This window comes from Helobdella robusta, assembly GCF_000326865.2.
Source record: "Helobdella robusta unplaced genomic scaffold HELROscaffold_21, whole genome shotgun sequence".
In the NCBI taxonomy this organism is placed as follows: domain Eukaryota; kingdom Metazoa; phylum Annelida; class Clitellata; order Rhynchobdellida; family Glossiphoniidae; genus Helobdella; species Helobdella robusta.
Genome location: NW_008704124.1, coordinates 2,250,696 through 2,276,474, shown reverse-complemented (window position 1 = coordinate 2,276,474; position 25,779 = coordinate 2,250,696). Strand labels below are relative to the sequence as shown.

The 25,779-nt window shown below is 33.3% G+C and overlaps 1 protein-coding gene across 1 annotated transcript; it reads left to right on the top strand.

The window, feature by feature from the left end:
• HELRODRAFT_77826 (hypothetical protein) lies at nucleotides 1–24,239 on the top strand (the record flags this gene model as incomplete). The annotated part of the gene is made up of 12 exons (XM_009018421.1): nucleotides 1–85; nucleotides 272–329; nucleotides 1,037–1,152; nucleotides 1,579–1,718; nucleotides 2,256–2,402; nucleotides 15,902–16,052; nucleotides 17,641–17,783; nucleotides 18,302–18,353; nucleotides 20,095–20,160; nucleotides 21,759–21,967; nucleotides 23,720–23,800; nucleotides 24,060–24,239. Coding segments are annotated over 12 exons (1,428 nt in total), but the record flags the coding sequence as incomplete, so codon positions are not given.
• Between the last annotated feature and the right edge of the window lie 1,540 nt (nucleotides 24,240–25,779).

Sequence of the window (25,779 nt, the reverse complement as noted above, 5' to 3'; positions counted from 1 at the left end):
CACCACCACCACCATCAGTACGCCTCAGTCGAAAGAAATGGCATCCACTATATGACTCCGAGAGATTTCATCTGCAAGTTTTTGGGTGTCATGCCACCACCCCCATCTTCATCAAATTCGCCAACTACTGTTTCTAATACCACTACTACTGCTGCTTCTACTGCCACCACTACTGCTGCTGCTTCTACTGCCACCACTACTGCTGCTGCTTCTACTGCCACCACTACTGCTGCTACTGCCACTACTGCTGGTGCTGATTGTTCTTCGGAAGTCTATGATGAAGACACTATAATGTTGCTTGCCAACGTTGTTGATACTACTAATGATGGGTTTGTGTTGGTTGGTTGGCTGGCTAGTTGGTTGATTGGCTGGTTGATTGGTTGGTTGGCTGATTGGTTGGTTAGCTGGTTGATCATATAGATTGACTGATTGATTTATAGATTGACTGATTGGTTGGTTTGGTTAATTGATTGGCTGGTTGGTTGGTTAATTGATTGACTGGTTGGTTAGTTGGTTGATTGGCTGGTTGGTTGGTTAGCTGGTTGATTGATTGATTGATTGATTGATTGATTGATTGATTGATTGATTGATTGATTGATTGATTGTTAATTTAGCTCGTTAACATCAATTAATTTTACGACGTAATCAAGCAAGAACGATAACTTATAAAATTATATTATTCATTTAAATCAAATCATCATAAATTATACAAATCAATGCCACGTTTTTATATATCTTATACATTCATTCATATGTTAATCCATTCATTCACTCACTCACTCATTCATATATTCATTCATTCATTCATTCATCCACTCATTCATTCATTCATTCATTCATTCATTCATTCATTCATCCACTATTTTATTCATCTGTTGACTCCACTACCCATTCACCCATTGCATAGTGACAATTTTCTTTCATTCATTCATCCCTCCATCCATCTATCTCGCCACCACCAGCCAACCAACCAATCACTCACTCACTTACTCACTCACTCACTCAACCAACCAACCAACCAACCAACTAATTGCAGATTGATATCATTCAATGAATTTCAAGCATTTGAAGGCTGCCTAGTCCAACCCGACTCAATATATGCCCTTGCATTTAGGATTTTTGATAAAAATAGTAACGGATATATATCGTTTGGTTGGTTGGGTGGTTGGTTGGTTGATTGATTGGTTGGTTGTTTGATTGGTTGGTTGTTTGATTGGTTGGTTGTTTGATTGGTTGGTTGTTTGATTGGTTGGTTGTTTGATTGGTTGGTTGTTTGATTGGTTGGTTGTTTGATTGATTGGTGAGTTGGCGAGTTGGTTTTTTTTAGGTGAGTTGGTTTAATGAATGAGTGAGTGACCGATCAGTTTAGGCTGCTTATTGATTGTTTGCATGATTGCTGATCAATGAATTAATTCGCTAGCAATTCATACAAAAATTAATCCATAATTCATCAACAATTCACCAATAATTTATCAATACTTCAAGAATGATTCACTAATAATTAATTCATCAGCAATTTTTCAATAATTCATCAACAATTCACCGAAAAAATATCGCTACCAAACTAAAAACGCGCAGATGAATTTTTTGATGTCCTCTGTAAAACTGAACTGCACAAGAGAATTCCATTTGATTTTGACTCATCATTCATACTACTGCACTTCGGCAAGGACAAGAAGAAACTCGTCTCTTACAGTGAATTCACCAAGATTCTGCACGTATGTTTGATGTGTGCGTGTGTGCGTGCGTGCGTGTGCACACAAACAAACAAACATTCATTCCAGCAATCAAACAAACACACACACTCACACACACGAACAAACATTCATACATACAAACAAAGAGCTAAACAAGCATTCACACAAACAATTAGAAAAATAAACACATACACACAGCCACACAACACACAAACAAACAAACATTCATGCAAGCAAAGAACCAAACAAGTGTTCTCACAAACAAACAGACAAACAAAAAAACACGCACAAACACAAACAAATATTCATACAAACAAACAAAGAACCAAACAAGCAAGCACACAAACAAACTTACAAATAAACAGACATACAAACAAGCACATACACACACAAACAAACAGACATTCATACAAACAAACTAACAAACATTCAAACACACACAAACACACACACACAAACAAACAGACATTCATACGAACAAACTAACAAACATTCAAACACATACAAACAAACACACACACACAAACAAACAGACATTCATTCCACCACACCGTCCAGGATTTCTATGAGGAGCACGCCTTGCAAGCTTTCATGAAGTACGACGAGAGGATGGAGGGATTCATAACTGCCAACCAGTTCAACGACGTCATGCTGTCACTGAAGAGCCATCTACTTACCGACTATGCCAGGGACAATTTGTTGCAGGTTTATGTTGCTGTTATTAGTTGTTTGTTTTTGTTTTATTGTTGTCGCTCCTTCATTCATTCACTCACTCATTCATTCGATCACTCATTTATTCATTCATTTACACCATTTATTCGTTCGTTCATTAGTTCGTTCATTCGTTCGTTCATTAGTTCGTTCATTCATACACTCACTAATTATTCACTATGCCAAAGATGGTCTGTGCACGTTCGTGTTGTTGTAGTTTTTAATTGGAACACTCATCCAGTCGAAATTCTATTCATCCACTCATTCGATTGCTTATTCATTCATTCACTCGTAAAATAATTTTGAAATATTTTTTGTGTGTTTTTTTTTTGTTTGAAAATTTGTTTCGTTTTTAGGATGGTCGACAAACTACAATTTGTCTTAATTATCGTTACATTTATTTACATTCACTTTGAATGATGTTAAAAAATACTAAAAACCATTCTCAAAGTGGAATTGCTACAAATCTCTTTCCTTATATTCCTAAACTTTTTTGATTTGATGAATTTTGTGCACAAATTGAGTATGCTTGTGCATTGTTACATTTCATCTAGATTGCCTTTTTCGGTGTGTTCTTGTCCAATTTTTTTCAACATCATCTATAATGGGATTGGAGGATAAATTTTTAAAAAGGATGACTAAAAAAGAGCTCGATAGATAACTATAAATGCAAGTGAAGCAGGATTTTTTTTCACGAGATCCTCTCCCTTCTTCATTGTCGAATTTTTGGCATTGTTGAAACATGTTATTGAAATATGTTTCGTTAACAATTTTTGATGTGAGGCAAAACACGTTTGTCACGAATTATTTTCGGAGAGGATTATTATTCCCAACTTAAAACAACACCGAGCTAGTTTAGATATTTCCTTTCAATGAACGAAAAGCATAACAGAAATCAAATCAACAGTTTGATATTCAAATGAGGATAAATCTTCAATATTCACAGTTCAGTTCGATATTGTTATTATTAATCAACAATACATTTTTTAAAATTATTCTTTAAAAATCAGGATCTGACAAACGCAGAAACTGTAACAACATGCAAGGCAGTAGAACAAAATTAAACAAATAAGTGAGAAAATAAATACAAAAAGTGAGGAAGAAAAATGATAAAACATGAAAAATAAAATATGTTAGAATAAAATAAAATAAATAATAATAATAAGAAAAATAAAAGAAAAGTAATTAACAATGGAATATAAAATGAAGTAACGGCAAATTGATAGACTAGATAATGACTTAGTGAGTTAGTGAGGTGATCGATAAATAAAAGCTAGATCTGTGAGGTGATTGATGAATAAAAAAAAGCTAGATCTGTGAGGTGATCAATAAATAAAAGCTAGATCTGTGAGGTGATCGATGAATAAAAAAAAGCTAGATCTGTGAGGTGATCAATAAATAAAAGCTAGATCTGTGAGGTGATCGATGAATAAAAAAAAGCTAGATCTGTGAGGTGATCAATAAATAAAAGCTAGATCTGTGAGGTGATCGATGAATAAAAAAAAGCTAGATCTGTGAGGTGATCGATGAATAAAAGCTAGATCTGTGAGTGATAAAGTTTTAACGGGAATTAATATGCTTGATGGTGAGTTAGTTGGTGAATTAGTGAGGTGATCAATAAATAAAAACTAGTTCTGTAATGATAAAGTTTTATTAAGCGCTAATATGTTTGAGGTGTCTTGTGATGAAGGTCTTTTCCTGGTATGTAGATTGGGTGGCGACTTGATAGTTATGTTTGCTCTGACGAAGGTTGTGTATTGTAGTTTTGATTGGTGGTAGTAGAGGATGGATGACGTGGTTGTTGTTATTTTTTACTTTCTTGAAAAGTCTTGAATCGATTATGTTGAATATCTGAGTGACGGTAGTATATGATGCAGGTAGGTAGTTGAAGCGAATTAGTTTTTTGATGAGAGATTGTAGTTGCTGAAGTTGTTGTTGCGTGGCAAAACCAGACCAGGAGGGAACTGCATATTTGATGCGTGAGATGATGAGTGATTCGGTGATGTCGAATAATTTGATGCCTCTGAGACCATGTGAACGGAGTGTTTTGAGTGCGTGAAATGTTTGAAAGCCTTACAAACATTACAAAACGGTTCATGATATTACTAATTATTATTACGCTAACAAACGGTTCTTAATGTTACTAATTAATATTACGCTACAAAACGATACGATACGATACCAAAAAATAATATATTATCAATTACAATGCAACTCCAAACTAGACACATACTATTCAACGAGACAATGACATACATACATACTAAAAGCGTCATTATTATGGTTTAACTGTGGCTTAACGTCATATAGTTGGCTCTAAAAAGATCCGTTTTTAAACATATTAACAAATGTTACATTTTTGTATAATATAAAGATTGAAGAATAGGAATAACAATAGAATTTTTATAAGAAGTAGGAAATTTAGAGGTGGAAAGAGATAAATTAACTAATTTGAGAATGATTGGATAAAATATTGAAGAAAATTTTTTAAGTAAATTAGAAGGAAGTAGATCTAGAGAACAGGTTGTAGACGACATAGAATTAATAAGTTTAGTTAGTTCTAAAAGATTTATTGGAGTAAAAACAAAAAAAGATTCAGTAGTAAGTTTTGTAAAGTTATGAGAAGAAAAATTAGAATTAGATGTTCTTAAAGAAGTAATTTTATTTACAAAAAAGTCATGAAACTGTTGAGCAGAAAAAGATGAGTGAGAGGATTTCTTATGAAAAAGTTTAGATAGAGCAGACCACCTATTTTTAGATGTTGAAGCAGATGTTATAGAATTTCTAAGAAAAGTAGAGTGTTTAGAGAATAGTAGATATTTATAATTAATCAATTCAGATCCATAGATAGAATAAAGAGAGTTAGATGGATTTAACCTATAGGCTTTCTCAAGTCTTCTAAAACTTTTCTTGGCTACTACACAATCATAATCAAACCAAGGAGCCTTACGAGAATAGAGCCTATAAGTAAAAGATTTAAGAGGAATAAGCTTATCAAGAATAGAAGTAATGTAGATATTAAAAGCATAGACAAAATCATCAACATCAGAAAATAAGGTAGTATCAAAAATAGTTTCAGTAAGAGATTGAAGAAAAATATCTTTATTAAGAGAAGACCAGCATCTTTTAGAAATAGACATAGATGAATTTGAAGAAAGAAAATTTAATGAAAAAACAGATTCAATAAGAAGGTGATCAGAATAAGGAACAGAGCTAGCAGAGATATTAATAGGCTTAGAAAAAGATGAAGCTATAATAAAATCAATAGTGTTACCAGAAGTATGGGTAGGAAAAGAACAATATTGCGTTAAGTTAAAAAGAGACAAAATATCATTAAATCTACGAGTGTAAGAACATGATAAATTATTAAAGTGCAAGTTGAAATCACCAGAGATGTAGAAAGGAATAGAAAAAGAGTAGAGAGATTCAGCGAGTGAGTAGAATTCATCTAAGAATAAAGTGAGAGAAGAAGAAGGAGGGCGATAGATTACAGCAATATAAAAAGATAGAGAAGAAGACTTAAGAGATACAACAAGACATTCAAAAGAAGAAAAATTAAAAGATGTATTAATGGAAGCAGTAAATAGAGATTTATAAAATAGACAGATACCCCCATAAGAAGAATGAGAAGATGATAGAAAATTTTTTGGAGGTCTAGAGAGTTCAAGGAAGCTGTAACCATCAGGAGTAGCAAGAATAAGAGAGGGAGAGTTAGAGTTCTCGTGCCAAGTTTTAGTAAGAGTAAAAAAATCAGGTAAGGAGGAAGAGATTATTTGATGGATATAAAGCGATTTTTTTATTAATTGATCTTATGTTAATATTAAATAGTGAAAATGTAGATGTAGGTTGGATATTGGTACTTTTAAATCTATTTATATTATTTAAACTAACGGAATTAGAATTATTATTCTTATCGTTAGTATTAAATACATTAGAGTGGGATTTAATAAAGTTATTCTTATTATACTTGCTATTAGTACTATTATTATTAATATAATTATTGTTACTAACTATATTTATTTTTTTGTTAGAGTTAAATTTATTGTTTTTATTGTTATTATTAGCCCTAAGATTAAAGTAAAAAATTCGCCCCCGAACTACTCTCGTCGGAGACAAAGAAGTGTTAGAGAGGCTTAAGAGAAAGTCTCTAGAATAAGACAATAATATTTACAAGTTATAGAAAAAGATATAGAAAGATATAGAAAAAATAGTCATAGTAAAAAAAGAAGAGAACTCACTTGGTATGTTGCGAAGGATGAAAATCTTTTCACGCGATATTTTTCAACCACTTTCGTGCTAATTCTTCGTCATCAATTGGAAATTTATGAAACGTGATTTTCTGTTTTTCCGTAATTTTAGACTCCGAACGATTTTCTGACGTATACCCAGATTTACAGCCATAAATACAACATTTATTAACCATTTTGAATTTAATTATTTAAAATAACATATTTTTAATAATTTTAATATTTTTAAATAAATCAGTGAAATAAAAAGCAAAATCAACAACACAATACAAGCGATGATAAACGAAATCAAAACGTTCAAAAGTAAACAACAGCAACTTATATAGCGAGTAGCATTTATTTATCAAACAAGCATGGCCTCAGTTTGGGTCGAGCACACACAAAATCACATTTGGTTTCTTGACCAGTAGTATATTATTTAGGAGACCATGAGTAGACGAAAGAGTAGAGCTATAAAAAGTAGAATGACTCCTATTAGATAGAAAATTTTTATAATATTGTAAATGTTGTCAGGTAGAGGAAGAGAGGCTAACTTATTTGAAAGTGAGAAGTGATTGAGAGTGTCAAAAGCTTTAGAAAAGTCGAGGGCAATAAGATAAACATAATTATTATTTTTAAAAAGAGATGTTATTGTGGAAGTAAGAGGGATGATAGCGGATGTAGATGAACCTGTAGGGCGAAATGCAAACTGATCTTGTAATAGTGGTTTGATGGATGGAAGGTTGAAACATGGATAGATGAATGACCTAACGATGAATTTTTCTAGAATACGTGTGAGTATGGGGGTGATAGATATTGGGCAATAATCTATTGGTGATTATGGGTATTTTGTTTTAGGAATTGGATGGGTTGTGCTGGATTTCCATTGTGATGGGATGAATGAGTGTATTAAGCAGTGATTGTTGAGTGAACATAAGGTGCTGGAGATGAATGGAGCGATGATTTGTAGAAACCATGCTGGTAGACTCTCTGGACCTGTACCGGATGAGCAAGCTTTCGTTAGCATGTGCAGGACGGAGTATGGTGTAAATTGTTGATGTTGACGACTATTGACTGTTGTTGCTTTTGTTGGTGGAATTTTGTAGAACGGGTCAGTTGACATGGAAGCAAAGGGGGTGTTGAGTGTGTTGGCATCAATATGCTGCACGGTTGATGTGTTGAGTGATTTCTCAGAGCCTCTAATCTTGTTGACTTGTTCCCACATGGCTTTGCTTCCACACTTACTATTAGTGAAAGTTTTTGAGTTGAAGTTGAAATAGTTTATTGATGTATTTGGTGATCGCTGTGGCTTTGAGGATGGATCCTAATCTCATGAATTTATTTTTTTTGGCGAAGTAGAAATTTGATAAATGGGCTGATAAATGTAGGGTCTGATTATCTGATCGTGATGTTTGATGCTGAATAGTACCTATTTTAAGTTGAATTGATGATTTTATAAAATTTATCAAAACAGTGTTGCAAAAATTGTCAATAGAGTTAGTTAAGATCGTATTATCGTTAATATTGTTGTTATTATTATTATTATCATTAGCACCATTGTTAATATTATTTTTATTGTTACAATTATTATTACTCTTAGTAGGGCGATTATTAACATGGTTAGTTTTAATATTATCAAAATTAATTCTATTATTATTAGAAATTGCTGGCAGAATATTGTTGGTGGTGGTAAAGTCGAAGTTGTTGAGATGTTGAAGGCAGGCGCTACTCTGGGAAGGATGACAACGGCGAAATGAGAGGACATTTTTAGTAGTGTTGTTTCTTGATGTTGAGTTAGTTGGTGGAGGTGGAGGAGCAGCAACCAACCCGAGATGATGCGTTGAAACATGCGACCTGTAAGTGTGAGTGATGTCCAGGTTTACATTAATCCCATATATTCTGTCAAGGTTGGGACCTTAATGGGTGGGGCCCCAGAATATAGGGTGTAGACCTGTTTGAAGGATGGAATAATGGTCGAGTTGATTGAAGTTACCCCCAATGATGAGTTTTGAGTCGCTCCCCAGCGCAATGTTAGAGAGTTCATCGATGTAACCCATCGTGGTGGAGACTTCGTATGATGGATGATTTGGCAGATGAAGTATGGTTCACTGTCAATAGTGTTTCCAATGCATCATTGATAGCGTGAGGCAAAACGATGTGAATTTGAGATGAGATGGGTGACTTCAAATAGATGACAACGTTTCCTCCACGCCGCCTGCCAGGGCGGTCTTTTCTAAAGGGTGTGTAGCCATCTATTGCGATCAAACCATCAGGGTGATCTGGCCTAAGCCATGACTCGGTGATGATGATGATGATGTCGGGGTGTAGATGATATACGTCACATCTCAAATTCTCAATAGCATGTGGCTTGACAATGCTAGTGACATTCAAAATGTAGATGGTGGGTGGACGATGACATGGGGTGATTTTGGCTGGGTTGTAAGTCGGAGTGAGTTTGATGTTGATGAGATTTGGATGATTAGGTTTTGTTCGAAAATTCTGGTTTTTAGTGCTTTGATGAAGGCAAAAGCAGATTATTGGTTCGTATTCTATTGCTCGTTAATTAAGTTAAATATTATTTTCTTCAATTTAATAATTCAAACAAACACAGGTGTTTTCTTTGTAATTTTATTAGTAATTTTATTAATCCAATCCCCGTTAACTATTTCTCGCGACGCATACCACACTCAGTTGTACTCATCAGGCTATTATCTTTAGCAAAGCAAAATAATCCGAATAATCCATTAATATAGCAATAATAAATCTGATAATTCAATACAACAGTTAATATAATTTTCAAAATTTAATATTCAATATTCTTATACATTCATACTACTTCATAATCATTTATTCTTGAATTTGACGATAAAATTAAAATATCACAAAACAGTTACCCACCAAGAATAGAACCGACTAAACCAATAATAAAATGTTACTTCTTTTACGGGTTGATGAAACTACTACTGGTATTGCTGGTCAGGGCCGGAACTAGCGTATTTGCCATGGGGGGCAAAACTCAGTGTGCCGCCCCCTACCACGTTATTATTATGCTACTACCGTAAGCTGTTGTTTAAATGCAGTTTTTTTCTCTGACCTTTCATGTTTTGAGATGACTTTTCACTTGTTGCTTTGACAAACAATACTTTATTACTTTCAGTTTTGCCTTCCAAGAATCTTTGAATCTTTCATAGCTACACAATTGATCTGTGAGTGTTTCAACTTTTCTTTCAGTCTTGTTTAACAATCTCCAACTTGCAGCAAATGAGAAATTCAATTATTTGACACATCAGCAGTAAGTCACTGTTTTTCATCTTTTCCTAACTCGACCTTTAAATCTTTCCAAAGATTCTTGAGCTTTGTAACATGAGAGAAACATCATCACTTTCATCCATTTTATAACTTAAGAACTTCACGCATAAATTGTATGCTTTATCTTCATTAACTTCGTCATACAATCTATGAGGTTCTAGCCAAGCATCTGTAGACAAAACATCAATATTACCCCTTGATTTTCTTTTTTCATTAATATATTGCCAGAAAGCTTTTGGATTAGTTTTAATATTTTTTTCCAACTTCAATATATAATTATTCTTAACTAAATTAACATTTCTTTACTTCATTTCTAACTTTTTTAAATTTATTCAATAAAATGGCTGTCTTAGAGTTGAGGAATTTTTTCCATAATTTATATTTAATAAGTGAAACCAAAGCTGAAGGAAAATTTACCCTATACCTTTTATTATTCCTATCAAACTTAGGTATATATAAGTCAGTTGCCATCGACAACATACATGAAAAGTGATTCCACGTGTTATTCACCACCTTAGAGCCAGTTTTATCAACAACAAAATCATATAAAACATTAGTAAGAAATTTACGCATTGAGTCATAATTATCTTTTTTAAAATTATACTTACTGATAGCAAAATGTCTTAAATTATACTACACATATCTATACAGCGTAGGAATTTCTTCCTACATCAATGGCATAATAAATGAATGACACAATTTCATGTGTAAATACCACATATATGTAAAAGGTAAATAAACAATTCATTTGGTAGGGGAACTTTTTAAAAGAATTTATAAAATGAATATTACTTTCGTATTCTACATAAAGAAACTCATTTCATACAAGTATGCCAATTTAGAAACAGTAAAAAATATTTTGGTCATAACCCTATTGTACACCCGTGGAGAGCAAACGCTGGTACCAGTTCCGACAGCATTTCACTCATGGCTGCCCTAGCCACCAAATATTTTTTTCTAATTTCTTCTGACAAAATAGAAGGAAATGATTTTGGTAAAAAACGACAAAGTTCTATCTGCAGATTGTTTGTCGCAATAGGGAATAGCGCTCCCCAAAGAGATCGGATCTTTATCTTGTACTTGACCTTTTCGTTTTTCTTGCACCAAGTCATGTGTCTCTTAACATTCCATTTATATTGTTTTTTTATAAGTGTTCTATGATCCGGCTTTTAATTATTTTTCTAGTATTTTACATACAATGATGAAACCGAAATACCCCTCGATGTTAATGGCGTCGAGGGGTGTTTCGGTTTCATCACAGGTAGCCAAACAGTAACCCCCGATCTCAGCGAAAATGTCGTCTAAACGTGTGTTGTTGTTGTTTGTTGTATTTTACATACAATGCTTGTTAAGCTGTCTGGTCTGTAATTGCACGGTTCACTTTTTTGTATAAAGGTACTACTAATGCACCTTTCCAGTCTGATGGTATCTTTCCAGATGAAAGAGAATTGTTGTATATGGTTGTCAAAGTCTACAAAGCCTACTTATTTCCATTCTAACTTCCTTCAAGAATTTTGAATGAAGCCCATCAATTTCTGGGCTCTTGTCCTCCTTCAATTGTCCAAGTTCAAATACAGCTTCCGTTCTGTAATTCTGAACTTCCTACCAAAGATGTTCCAGTTAGGGTTACATTTATCTACTGGTATTTTTTCTTTTTTTGAATGTGCTCTGATGAATGAAACATTTCTAATCAAAAAAAATTTGCTCCTCACTTGACTATTATTTACATAATGTCTGAAAACCATTCGCAACAAATCAGACATCTTACTTTTTTCTCATTAATCTTTTTAAAAGTTAGACTTTTAGCAGGTTTCTTAGATGATTTTTTTGGTTCAGTCTAAAATACAAGACGCCCAGAGAAGTTAACTCGCCCATAGGCATCTTTTCTACAACCCCCAACTGGGTGTTTGAGTAAATAGTTAAATATTTATTTCAGTAATTAGCAAAAATTTATATTGCACCACAGAGAGCAGTAAATTTAAAAAATGTATTTTTAACTTTTATTTTCAGTTTTATTTTCTGAATTAATTTAAGTTTATTTGTAAAAATATCAGATGAGTAAAAATTCAATTTTTTTTTAAATCATCCATTTTAAAACCAAAAAAGAAGTTTAAAACGTTCAATACGATCAACAACGTGAATATAAAAATATCTGATACGACTACATAGGGGGGAGATGGGGGCACATTGATCTGTTTTGAGGTTTTTTTGTAACAACAGTGAAACTAACCAAAAAGTGAATATTAATATTTGTGCAATTTACAGAGGAACATTCATTTAATGTATTAAGTTCAGTTTCAATTGTATAATACAAGAAATTTTTAAAAAAATTTAACTTTGGTACAACCCCTACAAAGGATCAAAGCACCCCATATACGGGGTACCATGATCCCTCCCATGGGGTACATTGATCCTAGGTATAAATCAATATGATTTGATGTTCATTTGCCTCCAAAAAACTCGTTAAAACACATTGGATATAATAATTCATAATTTTTAATAAAAATTAACATTAATTAAGATCTTTAAAAATTGTCAAATCAACGGGAAAAACCAAGTGACGACTGACTCGAGCAGTCCCACCATGCTGAATTGGATCTGGAACTTTACAAACAATGTCCTCTTTTATAAATTGATATAATTCAGCATTTCTACAGATAAAGTTGAATGATGACATCTTTTCCCTTTTCAAGTATTTTACCATTAAATCTCCAGCTTCCGATATTATTTGGCCAATGTAATGAATAACTTTCTTTTTAGTTTTAAATTTTACTACAACATAGTCATTACTTTTTAATGCAGAACAGTCGTAGTCCAGACTTGGGCCTTCTGCTGTCAACTGAGGATTGCTTGCATCACCATCACTGTCATCACTTTCTAGTGTTCCAAGATAATCAACGCTTGACATGGCTTTTGTTTTTTTTACTGTATCGGATGTTCGTTTTTTTTTATTCACACTTTTTTCTTTTGCAAGAAAAATTTCATGTTTAACTGGAGTGTCAGTTAAAATTCTTGTTTTTTGTTGCCTGTTCCGAAATAGCTTTTTTCTGGCTGAAGCCTTTGGAAATGGTTTCAACACTTCTGGTGATATTGGAAAGTGAATATTAGATTGAACCATGTTAACATCATCAGTCTGTAAAAAAATATTCTGTTTTCAAATAAAAATCGTATCTTGCAGTTTTGCTAAATTTAAGCATCAGACAAGAATTTTTAAAATATTTAAGAAATAGTAATTTTTTTTGACAAACTTGTGGATTTGAAGTCATTTGTTCTGGTTCTCCATCATCAGCTAGAACCATTTGTGATGGCTCCACATTATTGGATGTAGCTGTTACTCCATAAGCACTGTTGTCTGTGTCCATTTCTGTAGCAGGTGTATGGCGATCTGTAACCGATGCTGCTAAAAAATCATCTGTAAAAATGTCCGGATTGTAAGGTTCTATGCCAGCGATTCGGAATCCAGATTCTATATTCGATTTTGCAAAAGCTTTAGTATATGCTTCCCGAACAATTGGTACAATATCATATATTGTCAGTGGTCTTGGGTTACTGACCATCCAGTTGTCACAAGCCGTATTGTAGTATTTCTTCAGAGGACCAAACACGGCTCTATCTAAAGGCTGCAATTTGTGGCTGCAGTGGGGTGGAAAGCTGAGCATTATAATACCATGTGATTTTGCAACATCTAAAGCCGCAACTGATATATGGCTTTCATGGTTATCCAATAACAGTAAAGTAGGGTAGTCAAATGAAGCCTTTGAGTGTTTTATGAAATGTTTCAATCACTCCACAAAAATGTCAGAACTCATCCAACCAGATGGATTTGCAAATCCGACACAACCTCGAGGACCATCTCTTATCATGAACTCTTTGAAGTTGACACGAGGAAAAATAAACAAAGGTGGTATGGAATTACCAATTGCATTTATAGCACAGCATACTGTAATTAATTTCCCTCTTTCCTGAGATGTCATCCTTCCGACTTGTTTCAATCCTCGACCGGCTATAACTTTAACAGGCTTTTGCACAGTTGTGAGTCCAGTTTCATCTACATTGTATATGTTCTCCGGACCAAAGTTATGCCTTGCACGAACCTTGTGAAGATTTTTGAAGAATTCACTGACATTATATTTATTGAATGCTGTTGCTCTTGCCAGACTAGTCGCTTCAGCTGCACGTGGTGACAACTCGGGTCTTCTTTTCATAAAACCCTGGAGCCAATCAATACCAGCAGTTTTTTTCATTGACCATGAAGATGGGCATGTTATATTATTCGCAACGGCCATATCATATGCGAACTGGCGAGTTGTTTTGGTGGATAGTCCATAGTTCATCTTAGATGCTTGCAGCAAATACTTTGCAAGCATCTCTTCTTGTTCTAAATTGAATACCTGCCTTGTATTCCAATTCGGTATCAAACCTACACTTGGACTGAGACTACTCTTCCGAACATATCGCTTCAATGTCATTCGGTCAATTCCAGTTTCACGTGCAACAGCATTGATAGCTCTGTTCTTTTTCAGAACTTCATCAACTGCTGTTCTCATCACTTCAACAGGTGTTTTACCTCGATTAGTTTTTCGCTCCCGATATCTCACCATTATGAAACCAAACCTGCAAAGTACACAAATTACATTTTACAATAATGGAAAAATAGCATTTTGCATGGTTAGAGAAAAATGACTAAACATCCTGGAGAATTATTATCTGAGGACAGTAGGGGCACTTTGATCTTCAGATCAACGTACCCCTTACTAGTACAGAGGAGCCCCCATGGCATGGAGCACACTATAATGGCGATATCTCATCAATAAGTTGTGATTGAAAATCGAACTAAATAATAAAATAAGCCTCTGACATATCTTTACACATTGCAAAATTTAATTTATCAAACAAATATTTATCTGATTTTTAATTTACAAAACTAACCTGTTGTGAATAGTTGGTTTTTCCCTGTAAAATCAAACTTACTAATTTTTCGAACTTCAGCGGCAGAAAGTCCATAAACAAATAGGATTAAAAGTAGAATAGAAACAAAAGGAAAACTAAAATAGTGATGGCCTACATTTATATTTAGAAATAGCTATGTTATTGCTTAAAGATCAATGTGCTCCAGAGATCAATGAGCCCCCATCTCCCCTACCCCAAAAATTTTAATTTTAAAAAATAGAGGGGATGACCAGCCCTGGGCAACTTAGACGTTCTTTCCACAACTATAAAAACTTTTGCTGTCTGTCTTTATATTTTCTGCCAGGTTTTTTCAAAAGTCCATATAGCTTTTTTTCTTGTTGCACAAAAAGTATTTTAAATCTTACTATTTGATGATCACTAGAGTGGAAGTGTTCTCCAACATCAATGTCTTCTATCAGATGGTTCACTGGCGTAATTACCAGTTGTTTTATCTACCACTTGAATAAGGTGGTTTTTTTCATAAATTCTAGAAATTATTTATCCCTTGGTTTTCGCCAACCTCTATTTGCCAGTCAATATGATAATTAAAATTTTTTCATATGTTTCATTTGTCATATTGGTTGAGAGAATTATCATAGCATTACAATCTGCTTAATTGAATTTATCTAGGACAGTTTGGTACTTTGCTATATGATCTACATTTGCATCTTGATGCAATTCATTTGGACTTTTCAGTTTTCCTTTTACTACATCCATTGCCACTGCGACACGGCACACGGGGTGCTTTGAAAAGGCTCCACAGTGCAGTTTAAAATCATTGCTGTTTGTTGCTGCTGTTGTATGTTACAGTTTATTAAGTTTTATGAATAGCTCATTCACCTATTCTTATCTTCATTCTATTATTTATTCAGTCACTTATTCATTTATTATTATGTTTTTTTTAATTCGTCCATCGTTCCTTCACTCTTCACTTACTCATTCACTCACCCACATTTACACATTCTTCACTTCATTCATCCACTTACTAACTCTTTCACACACATCCAGGTGGTATCTGGGGGCACAAAAAAACTACACTCGAAACATATTTCCTATTCCTATTTCACGGCCTTCATCTCATTATTGAATAACATGGAGCTCATAAAACAGATATACATATCCGGTGCTAAGAATAACTTGGAGGCGGGGCTTACCAGAGGTCAATGCTCTGTTTTATTATTATTATAGTTGTTTCATTATAATTTTTATTTTATATATATATATATATATATATATATATATATGCAATTAAATAGACAGTCTTAATTCAATATATATGTCAACTTGAACAATTTCAAAAAAAGTTCACGCCAGACAATCTCCTATTTTTTTTAATTTTAACAATAGGTACTTCAATGTATTTCATCAACAAAATAATTTTTTTTTTTTTAAAAATTTTTAGTTATTTTTCAGTTATTAAGAATTTTGTGAATGCACCCACAAATTTTTGAGCAATTTTTTTAAAATTTGTGCAAATGTAGGACGCTATATCTTTTGAACTAGCCAACATATCGTGATGAAATTTTGTGTGCGTATCAATGAAACAATATTATGATAAAACAAATAAAAATTATTGTCTCAAACCAAAAACATTTTTAAGAAAAATCTTGAAAAAGTCGTATTTTTTGATAATTTCACCGATTTCAAAGCTGTGTAGCTCAAAATCTATCTCAAAATAAATAATGTTTTTGTTATTTTAAAAGCACTTTATAGTTGGAAATAAATCACAAAATTTTGTTGAAATCTGTATTAAATTTTTCGAGCTATATCAAAAAGTCAAAAAATTAAAAACTTTTTTCGTTTCGTTAACCACGAAAAACCAAACTTTTTTAAATTTTCAGTTGTTTACTATAGTGCTTTCATGGCTTAACAACATATTACAAAACAAAATTGGCCTACGAAATGTCTGAGAGTCGATTTATACAGTTAAAGAGTTCATTTACATCACATCCAGATTATACGTCTAGAAGGAGTGTACCGATCATTGATTATGTAACTCGGTTAGACTGTTCATTTTACGTTAAGTGTCCAAATTTACCATAATCTATGCAGTGCAAATTACGAGATAATGTACGAAATTAACTTTATTTAATTTAACGATTTTTTATATAATTTCGAAAAACATGTAACAGAATTAGAGCAGGAGTCAACACAAACTAATCCAAAAAGATGAACAAACTGCTATTTTAAAACGTCAAAAATGAACTTAATGACGCACGTCTAACCGCTATCCAGACGCTTACATTTTATTAGAAGGTTTGTTTTGTAGCAGAGTTGATAGCTGTAGCAAATGGATCATCGTTCACAGAAACCTGGCTAAATTCATAAAGTTGTAATTCAGTCTCTCCAAACAATTTTAATATTGTAACAACAAATAGAGAGAAAATTAAGGTGGCGGTTTTACATTTTTTTAAATGCTGACTTATAATATGCACATAGGACAGACTTACAATATAAATTCATGCCATTGAGTCAATCAAATCTGCATTATTTCTATCATTAGTTAATATTTTTCATTTTATAATGTTGTTTTGTACTGATTGGTCGAATGGTTGTAGTTATTATAAGCATTACTGTATTATATTATTACTATTACTACTACTACTGCTACTACTACTGTTACTGCTACTTCTACTATTATTACTACAAACACTACTACTAACACTTCTACAGCCAAAGCAACTACTGTCCTTCTACCTCTTATAATAATAATAAAAATCTTACGAATAATAATAATAACACTGCAGAGGAATTACTGCATGAAGCACAGAAGTACACACAAGTCACCCCACTGGAGATCGACATTTTGTTTCAACTTATTTCCGTTAAAAATCAAACCGGGTTGGTTGAATGGATGCGATTGGTCAGTTTGGATGGATTAATTTTATTGGTTGACTTGAATGGATGGACAAATTTGAGTGGTTGACTCAGAGTGATGGATAAATTTAAATTGGTTGAATATTTTAATTTTCTTGGTTGGTTTGTTCGAATAAAAAATTGGATTGGCTGTCTTATTTGAATGGATTATTTTGATTGGTCTGTTTAGTTTGATGGACGGATTTTATTGGCTAATTTGTTTTGATAGAAGAATTTGATCAGATTGATAAATTTCATTGGTTGGTTTGATTTTACTGATCAATTTAATTGGTTAGTTTGATGGTTAGGTTTGATGTTAACCATTTTCATTTGATCCTTTTTCCAGAAAGATCTTCTTTCAAGATATAAGGAAGTTGGCACCACTAGACACAGAGATGCTGCCTATACATTATCAGGATCAAGCTATTGCCGTATGTTTGTTTGTTTTTTGCTTGTTTGTTTTTTGTTTGTTACTTTTGTTCATTCTTGATGGCTGATAGCATGGGAGAATTGCAGTTAAAATTTGACAGATGGAAAAGTGTTATCAAAAAGAAAGGGTTAAAAGTTAATATTGGTAAGACGAAGGTAATGGTAAGTGGGGAAGGTGGGGAGCGAGTGATAAGTTAAATAGACCCCTGTGGGGTATGTGACAGGAGAGTGAAGGCTAACTCGGTATTGTGTATAGATGTCAAAAGTGGGTGCATAAGAGATGTAGTGGTGTGAGGGGAGCACTGAAAAAGGTTGAAGGCACGTTCAAATGTGAGAAATGTGTTTATGGTGTGATTAATAGGACAGATGCAAGGACGGGGTTGAGTGGAGGTATTGAAAGAGTGGAAAGCTTTGTTTATTTAGGGGTTAAGCTGAACGCGGATGGAGGATGTTTGAGCGCTGTTACGACTAGAGTTCGTGTGGGATGGATGAAATTTAGGGAACTTGGTGGGGTATTGTGTGGAAAGAAATGATCAGTGAAGATTAAAGGGAGGGCATATAAAGCATAGAGTTTTATTTTAAAACATGATACACATCTATTTTTTTTTACTAAGTGTTCTATGTAAATTCACTTTTTGTTGTTCCGGTTGATAATAAACGAGTCAAAACGTTTCTAAGTTTTTCTTCTTTTAATGTCTTTCAATATTATATTAATATCAATTAATTAAACGATCTACTTTATATGAAATTTAACATGTTCTGAAATTTAATGTTCTTAAATTATGCGCTCATGTATATATATATATATATATATATATATATATATATATGTTGGTAATAGACCATAATTTTTACAATATTCTATAAATTCTACCGAATGTTTGGCGTTNNTATGTTTGTNGTTCGTCCTTTCGGTGGAATTTATAGAATATTGTAAAAATTGTGGTCTATTACCAACATTTACTCGAAGTTCTGCGACCAACCGACGTAATCTAACAATCGAACAAGATCGCGAGAAGCGACTGCCCCATCTCTTTCGAGAATTAGAAGTTAAAAAGAAGGTAGTTCAATAAACGAACTACAAACATATTAACGCCAAACATTCGGTAGAATTTATAGAATATTGTAAATATATATATATATATATATATATATATATATATATTGTGTTGCTATATGATCCGTCATATACAATTATATAGTATATACTCGTGCACAAGTTCTTTTATACAAAGATCAGCTTATAATTTATAAGCTATAAATTCTGCTATAAATGCTGTTATAGCATAAAGAAAATTGTCCAGCTCACCTCACAATTAGTGATGTGGTTATTATGTGTCATTTATGCTTAGCTTTTAAGTTATTGACATAAAATTAATTGAATTCAATAAAAAATTTTCTATTTATAACATTTTTAAATGTGGATAGACGCTTAAATCCGGCCACCAAATCCAAATATATCTACGATGTTCTGTGAATTAAATGTTTTCAAAAGGTTTTCAAACTAAATAAGTTAAACTGAATATTCCAGGTGAAATAAATAAACAAAAACCAATACGCAACAGCAACCGAACAGTCGTAATAAATAAACAAATCCCTAAGAAAAACCGCAGAACAATATTCAAACTTCAATTACCAAATGACACCAGAAAACCCGCAGAAAAACCGACCGGCCTGGAACCATTGTCCAGAACACTCCGTTCATTCTCAAACATACTAACCATACTCGCGCAATACCATACCAGCATGCACACAAGACCAATCCATACAACAAGCGTGCCAAACAAACCAACATATGCACGTGAACCATTCATTCAATATGCGCGCCAAAAAACTTCACATTATTGTTGTTACTGTCGTTGTTGTTGCTATTGTCAATGTTATTATCACTACCATCCAGGATTCATTGGCACAAGGCAGAGGAATTTTGATCCAGATAATGGAGAGCGCATACAGATTCACGCTGGGTTCAGTGGCTGGAGGTATGAGGATGATGATGAGGATGATGATGAGACGTGACGATGATGATGAAGATTAACCCATTCGATGTCAAATTTTTTTCAATATTTCAAAATTGTATTTCTTTGTTTTGTCGTCTCAATGACAATTTTATACTCGGTTGCAACGTTTTGCACCACAGATTGATTTGGTCTTTGTAGCTATTTAACTATTTGTATAGTTTACAAATGTCGAAACAACTAAACCTTTTGAGCCGTTTGTGAAAGCAAAAAGTTTCTCTGCCTTGGTATAGCTCAGTGGTGATTAAATACCCATATAGCATAATAAGCGGGGACCTCATGTTGAAAAATGGACGGCATAATTTAAATTCCTCTAAAGACAACTGCGAATACTTGAAGAAGAAGATGGCACAAATTTTTCTGTGATTTTCCAGTACTTGTCTCATTGACAAGTAATAGTTAGCTCCAGACAGTTGCCTGAACCATCCAAATCTTGACTCATCAGATGGCTACCGTCCCAAAAGCACATAGTTGAAATTTTTGTCTTCAAAAGATACATTGAACATTCAATAATAGCCTTAACTGTTTGTTTCATGGCAAGGAATGTTTCTTTTGTCAAACCAGAATTTTTTGATGTTTCCCAATTATAAGAAAACTTAAAACAACATTAATAATAAATCCTCTAGGTAACGATTGCTCTTGCAATAATTTTTCTTTTATATCATTTATACCTAACACTCACTAATACCATCATCCATTTGAAAACTTTTCTCCAATTTCATTAAAGAATTATTGTGTTTGTCAATTCTTTTTTCACTGGAGGCATTTCCACTTCTTGGTTTGCTAACATTTGAATTGTTCAAATACGAAGGAACATTTTGAAAAATTGATGGAATAGCATCATCTTTCAATCGCGTTTTCAATAAAATTTTATTTGCTTTTTTTTATTACGAGTGACATTTTTGTTTTAACTTTAGTTGTTGAAATTATCGGGTTTTAAATGCAATGAACACATTCACGATTTGGCTATTGGGGTGTGCCCAATTCTTGGATTTGCTTTTATCCATTTCTGCAACATATCGGCGTTGTGCAAAGGAAAACGATGTAACGTAACGTTCTCCGAACAAATATTGTCGTAACCTAATTAGGAAATTAGCGAATGATCAAAGTTTAGAAGTTTAAAAAAAATTAATATTCATATTACAGAACTCAATAACGTAATATGAGGGTTCATTTTCATCTTCCTCAGAACTATAATTAAAGGATCTGCATTGGTTCTTTTGTAGCCTCTCTGGCTATGAGCCATTTTCTCCTGTATCCAACAACAACAACAACACACGTTTAGACGACATTTTTCCGGAGATCGGGGGTTGCCGTTTGGCTACCTATGATGAAACCGAAATACCCCTCGACGCCATCCACATCTGTCATTTTGTTAAGACAAAAATGTCACTCCTGTATCCCTGTATCCACTGGTGACTACTCCTTCTACTGTAACCCCCCCTCCCTAAAAATTAGGGGAGGTTACAGTAAAGGGTTACACTACACAAACAAATACAAATGTTTCATAAACATGTAAACATAACATGCACACTTACAAATACACACACACACATGAACAGCAACTGGTGCAACTGCAGTCTACCCGATAGATTTAGTGAAAACTCGTCTGCAAAACCAGAGAACGGCCTCATATATCGGAGAGAGGATGTACAAAAATAGTTTCGACTGTTTCAAGAAAGTTCTGCGCCACGAGGGATTTTTTGGACTTTATAGAGGACTTCTGCCGCAGATTGTGGGCGTGGCTCCAGAGAAAGCTATCAAATTAACGGTTGGTTGACGGCTGGCTGCTTGGTTGGTTGTGGTTAATCGGTCGGTCGGTTTGTTGGCTCGGTGGTTGGTTGGTTAGTCGTTTGTTCAGTTGATTAGATTTTTGGTATTAATCAGGGTGGTGATGAGGATAGTAATGATTGCGATGATGAAGATGATAATGATAACGATATTTATACAGCGATAAAAATCGCTAATTTTATATTTATATTAAAATGTTAATAAATTATTATATCATTGCCATCATTAATATTTTTTTATTACTTTCATATAGTGAAATCGCATAGTGAAATTTTTTTTTTTATTAGTCTTTATTATTGCAGTTCTGACATACGCAGAACCACTTACAATGTTACAGATATATTATGTTATCTATATATCTTTTATTATGCTCTTTTATTATGTTCTTCTTTTCTTCATCTATTGATTTGAAGCAGCCATCTTTTGCCACAAAGGCTGTTTATCCTTTTCACACGACGTAAACATGTATTTATGTGCACGCGCAAGCACCGCATCATATACGCTGAGTATATGATAGCCATTGAGATGTTTGACTCAGCGAGCATTTGAATCACCGAGCCATCTCGCCAGCCAGCATGCGACAACTTACGTCGTCTACCCATTTACCAACCTCGAAAGGATGGACGGCTGGGTTGACCGGGGGTCGTCTACCCGGATGAATCTTGAATATTGAAATATGTTGCATATATTGCGTCCCGGTTACGTTATGTTCAATGAGGCAGAGTTGGAAGAAAAAACAAAAAGAAACCACCATGAAAAATTATCGCCACTGTCCATCACGCATTTCTTAAGATAAAAATACCAAATTTTATGAATAGAAATAGTTTTTATTAAAAAGTTATTAATTATTAAAAAATTATTAGTTATTAATAAAAAGTTATTATTTATTATTACTGCAAACTACTAATTAATAAAAAAATAAAATAGCCGAACTGGAATGAAATACAAGTAAATTAGTTATTGCACGTAATACCATGAACAAATAAATATTTTCAAGAATAAGTACAATGAAAATAGAATTATGAACTTTGTAGTTTAGTAATTTTCCTTTTTTGGCATTAAATGTCCTATATTCTACAGAATTCTCCACGATGGAATTTATTTTATTGTTTTCAATGATATTAAAGAAAACAGGTGAATGTTTTAAATTATGCCCGGTGGTGCAGAAATTTAGAGATTGTTTCAAGCTCATCATCATCTTCATGTCTGTCTACCAAATTTATAAATAGATGTTGATTTGCATAATAGAGAAACTTTTTTTTAAGAGTAAATCATCACTCTTCACTTTTTCAAATGTTTTCTCAACATAAAAGACAAATGTAAAAATTACACAGAAGGTTTTTTCAGAACTCTACGATTGATTTGATCAAAATAAAATGACCAAGAATTACTTCTGGTTAGGGTACCGAATAATAGTGCAAAATTACAACAAGCCGTAAGATGGAGCATGTTTTTGTTCGGGATATCAATGTTGAAATCTCCCATTAAACAAATATATTTATTTCCATTGTTTACTGCATGAAAAATTTTTTCAACTGGTTTAAGTACATTTTTAGTACTTATTAAGAATTCTAAATTACCTACAAAATTTGCCCCAGAGAGGACTTTTGCCTCTAACATTCAAGAAGGGGTTGATGCTCCTGGTAGCCGGAGCCGCTCAAAATGTAACCGGGGCGCAATCGAATGTAGACGGAATGCCATGCAAATTATTATTATCTTCTACTTATCACAGGTGAACGATTTCGTTAGAGACAAGACGACATCTGCCGACGGGAAGATTCCTCTATGGGGAGAAATAATGGCCGGTTGTTCGGTGAGCACACTTCTGTTGTGTTATACTAATTATTACGTCATTATCATCACCATCATCGCTTACCATCACGAACATAATTACCATCATCACTACCACTACTGCTGCTACTATAACCATCACTACTACTTTTTTTAATACTACTACACTACCACTACTACTACCTGCTACTACCACTTCTACTTCTGAAGTTTCAACTCCTAATGCTATATTTGTTATTTAATAATAACAATAATTAATAATATTTAATAATAATAATCAGGCAGGTGCGTGTCAAGTCATCTTCACCAATCCACTTGAAATCGTGAAAATTCGTCTCCAGGTGGCCGGTGAAATCGCCACCTCGCGAAAACTCGGCGCTATAGAAGTCGTCAAAGATCTCGGTTATCTTGGATTATATAAGGTTTTTTTGGCGGGTTTCATATATTTGGGTCATATATGATGTTGTCAGTTCAAGTCTTTTTTTTACCTCTTCCTTTCTTACTTTCTATGGTTGAATAAGGCCCTATATGATAATTTTTCTAAGTTCATCTATATATATATATTGTTTGTTTTTTTTTTGTTTTGTTTTTTTAAGGTTCCAATTAGTACAAGTACTATTTGCAATTGGTCCTACTTCTATAAAATCATAATATATAAAAAAAATCATAATATCAAAAGAAAAAAAAGAACAGAACCATAATGTTAAATGTTACATTCTCAATAATTATAAATAATAAGAAAAAAAGAACAAATTTACAAAATGAACTAAAAGATAAGTTATGATCGGCAAATTAAACAAGTTTTCAGATTTTTTTCAAATATATATATTTGTTAATGTTGTTGTTTATTGAAGACACAAAAAAGTAAAGAACATACTTGTGCCGGTGCCTTAATTAAATTTTGTTCAAAAAGAAAAATGTTCACATAATGTAAGCTTTGATAACAATCCTTTTCATAAATATACACCAGACACATACGCACACAGACACACACACACCCACATACATACATACATACATACAATTACAAATAATGGTAATAGATTTCAGAAACTAAAATCAAACAGAAACGTTAATATTCATTCGATCGAGCGAGCAGATAACGAAGCTAAAACAGTCAGTATACAAATAAATGATTTTTCTTCATATATTCGCAGACCATGGAATTCAAGATAATTGCATCAAGAACTCAAACTGGCATATTCATTTCAACCGTTTTAGGCTTGTATATATTTCGCCATATTGCCAGTCTGCTAAAGAACCACAAGTCTGTTTCAACGCTTATAAAGGTTTCATTTAAGCTTGGTTTTTCCACACTCAACCAGAAACCTATTAAACTTGTACAAATAATCCAATTTCCAATAATTTGATGATCGAACTGTGTCTTGTTTTTTTTTCCTTTCGAACATGTCTTCACTTTGAGAACATTCCACAATTTTGTGATTATTTCAACAAACTTTGCAGTTCCTTTCCACTGTTCTTTTTTTCATGCCTAACATAATATGACAGAGCATCACAAGTCGATTGGCAAAACAAAGAAGTAGCTAACTTTACAGATGTTTTTTCAAGATTTGAAGGGTAAATATTTTTGCATTTAGTTTGAAGAAGGCTTATTCTTTACTGACATCAATCATCAATCAATCTTCGTTTTGCGTCCAGAGACCCGGTTTCCCGAGGTAGGACGTTGTTTTCTTTGCCATCAACTTTTTGTGCCAAATTAGACGATCAGTTGTATTCATTTCATTTAAATTTAGAGCTTTCATGTCTTGCTCGATTGTCACGAGTATTTTTTTGTAAAATTTGCAAAAGCGCAAGATCAGTTTGAAATGCTTTAGACTCATGGTGGCAACAAAAATTGGTTTTCCAGTTTTTCTGGCCACAATTCTTCAAGCGATTCCTGATTGCATCAGTAGACACCAGCAAGTAACAATAGACCGATAAATGCTTCACATTCTGTCCAGTCAAATTCTTTTTAGCGCTTTTGATTATCTGGATAAGTAG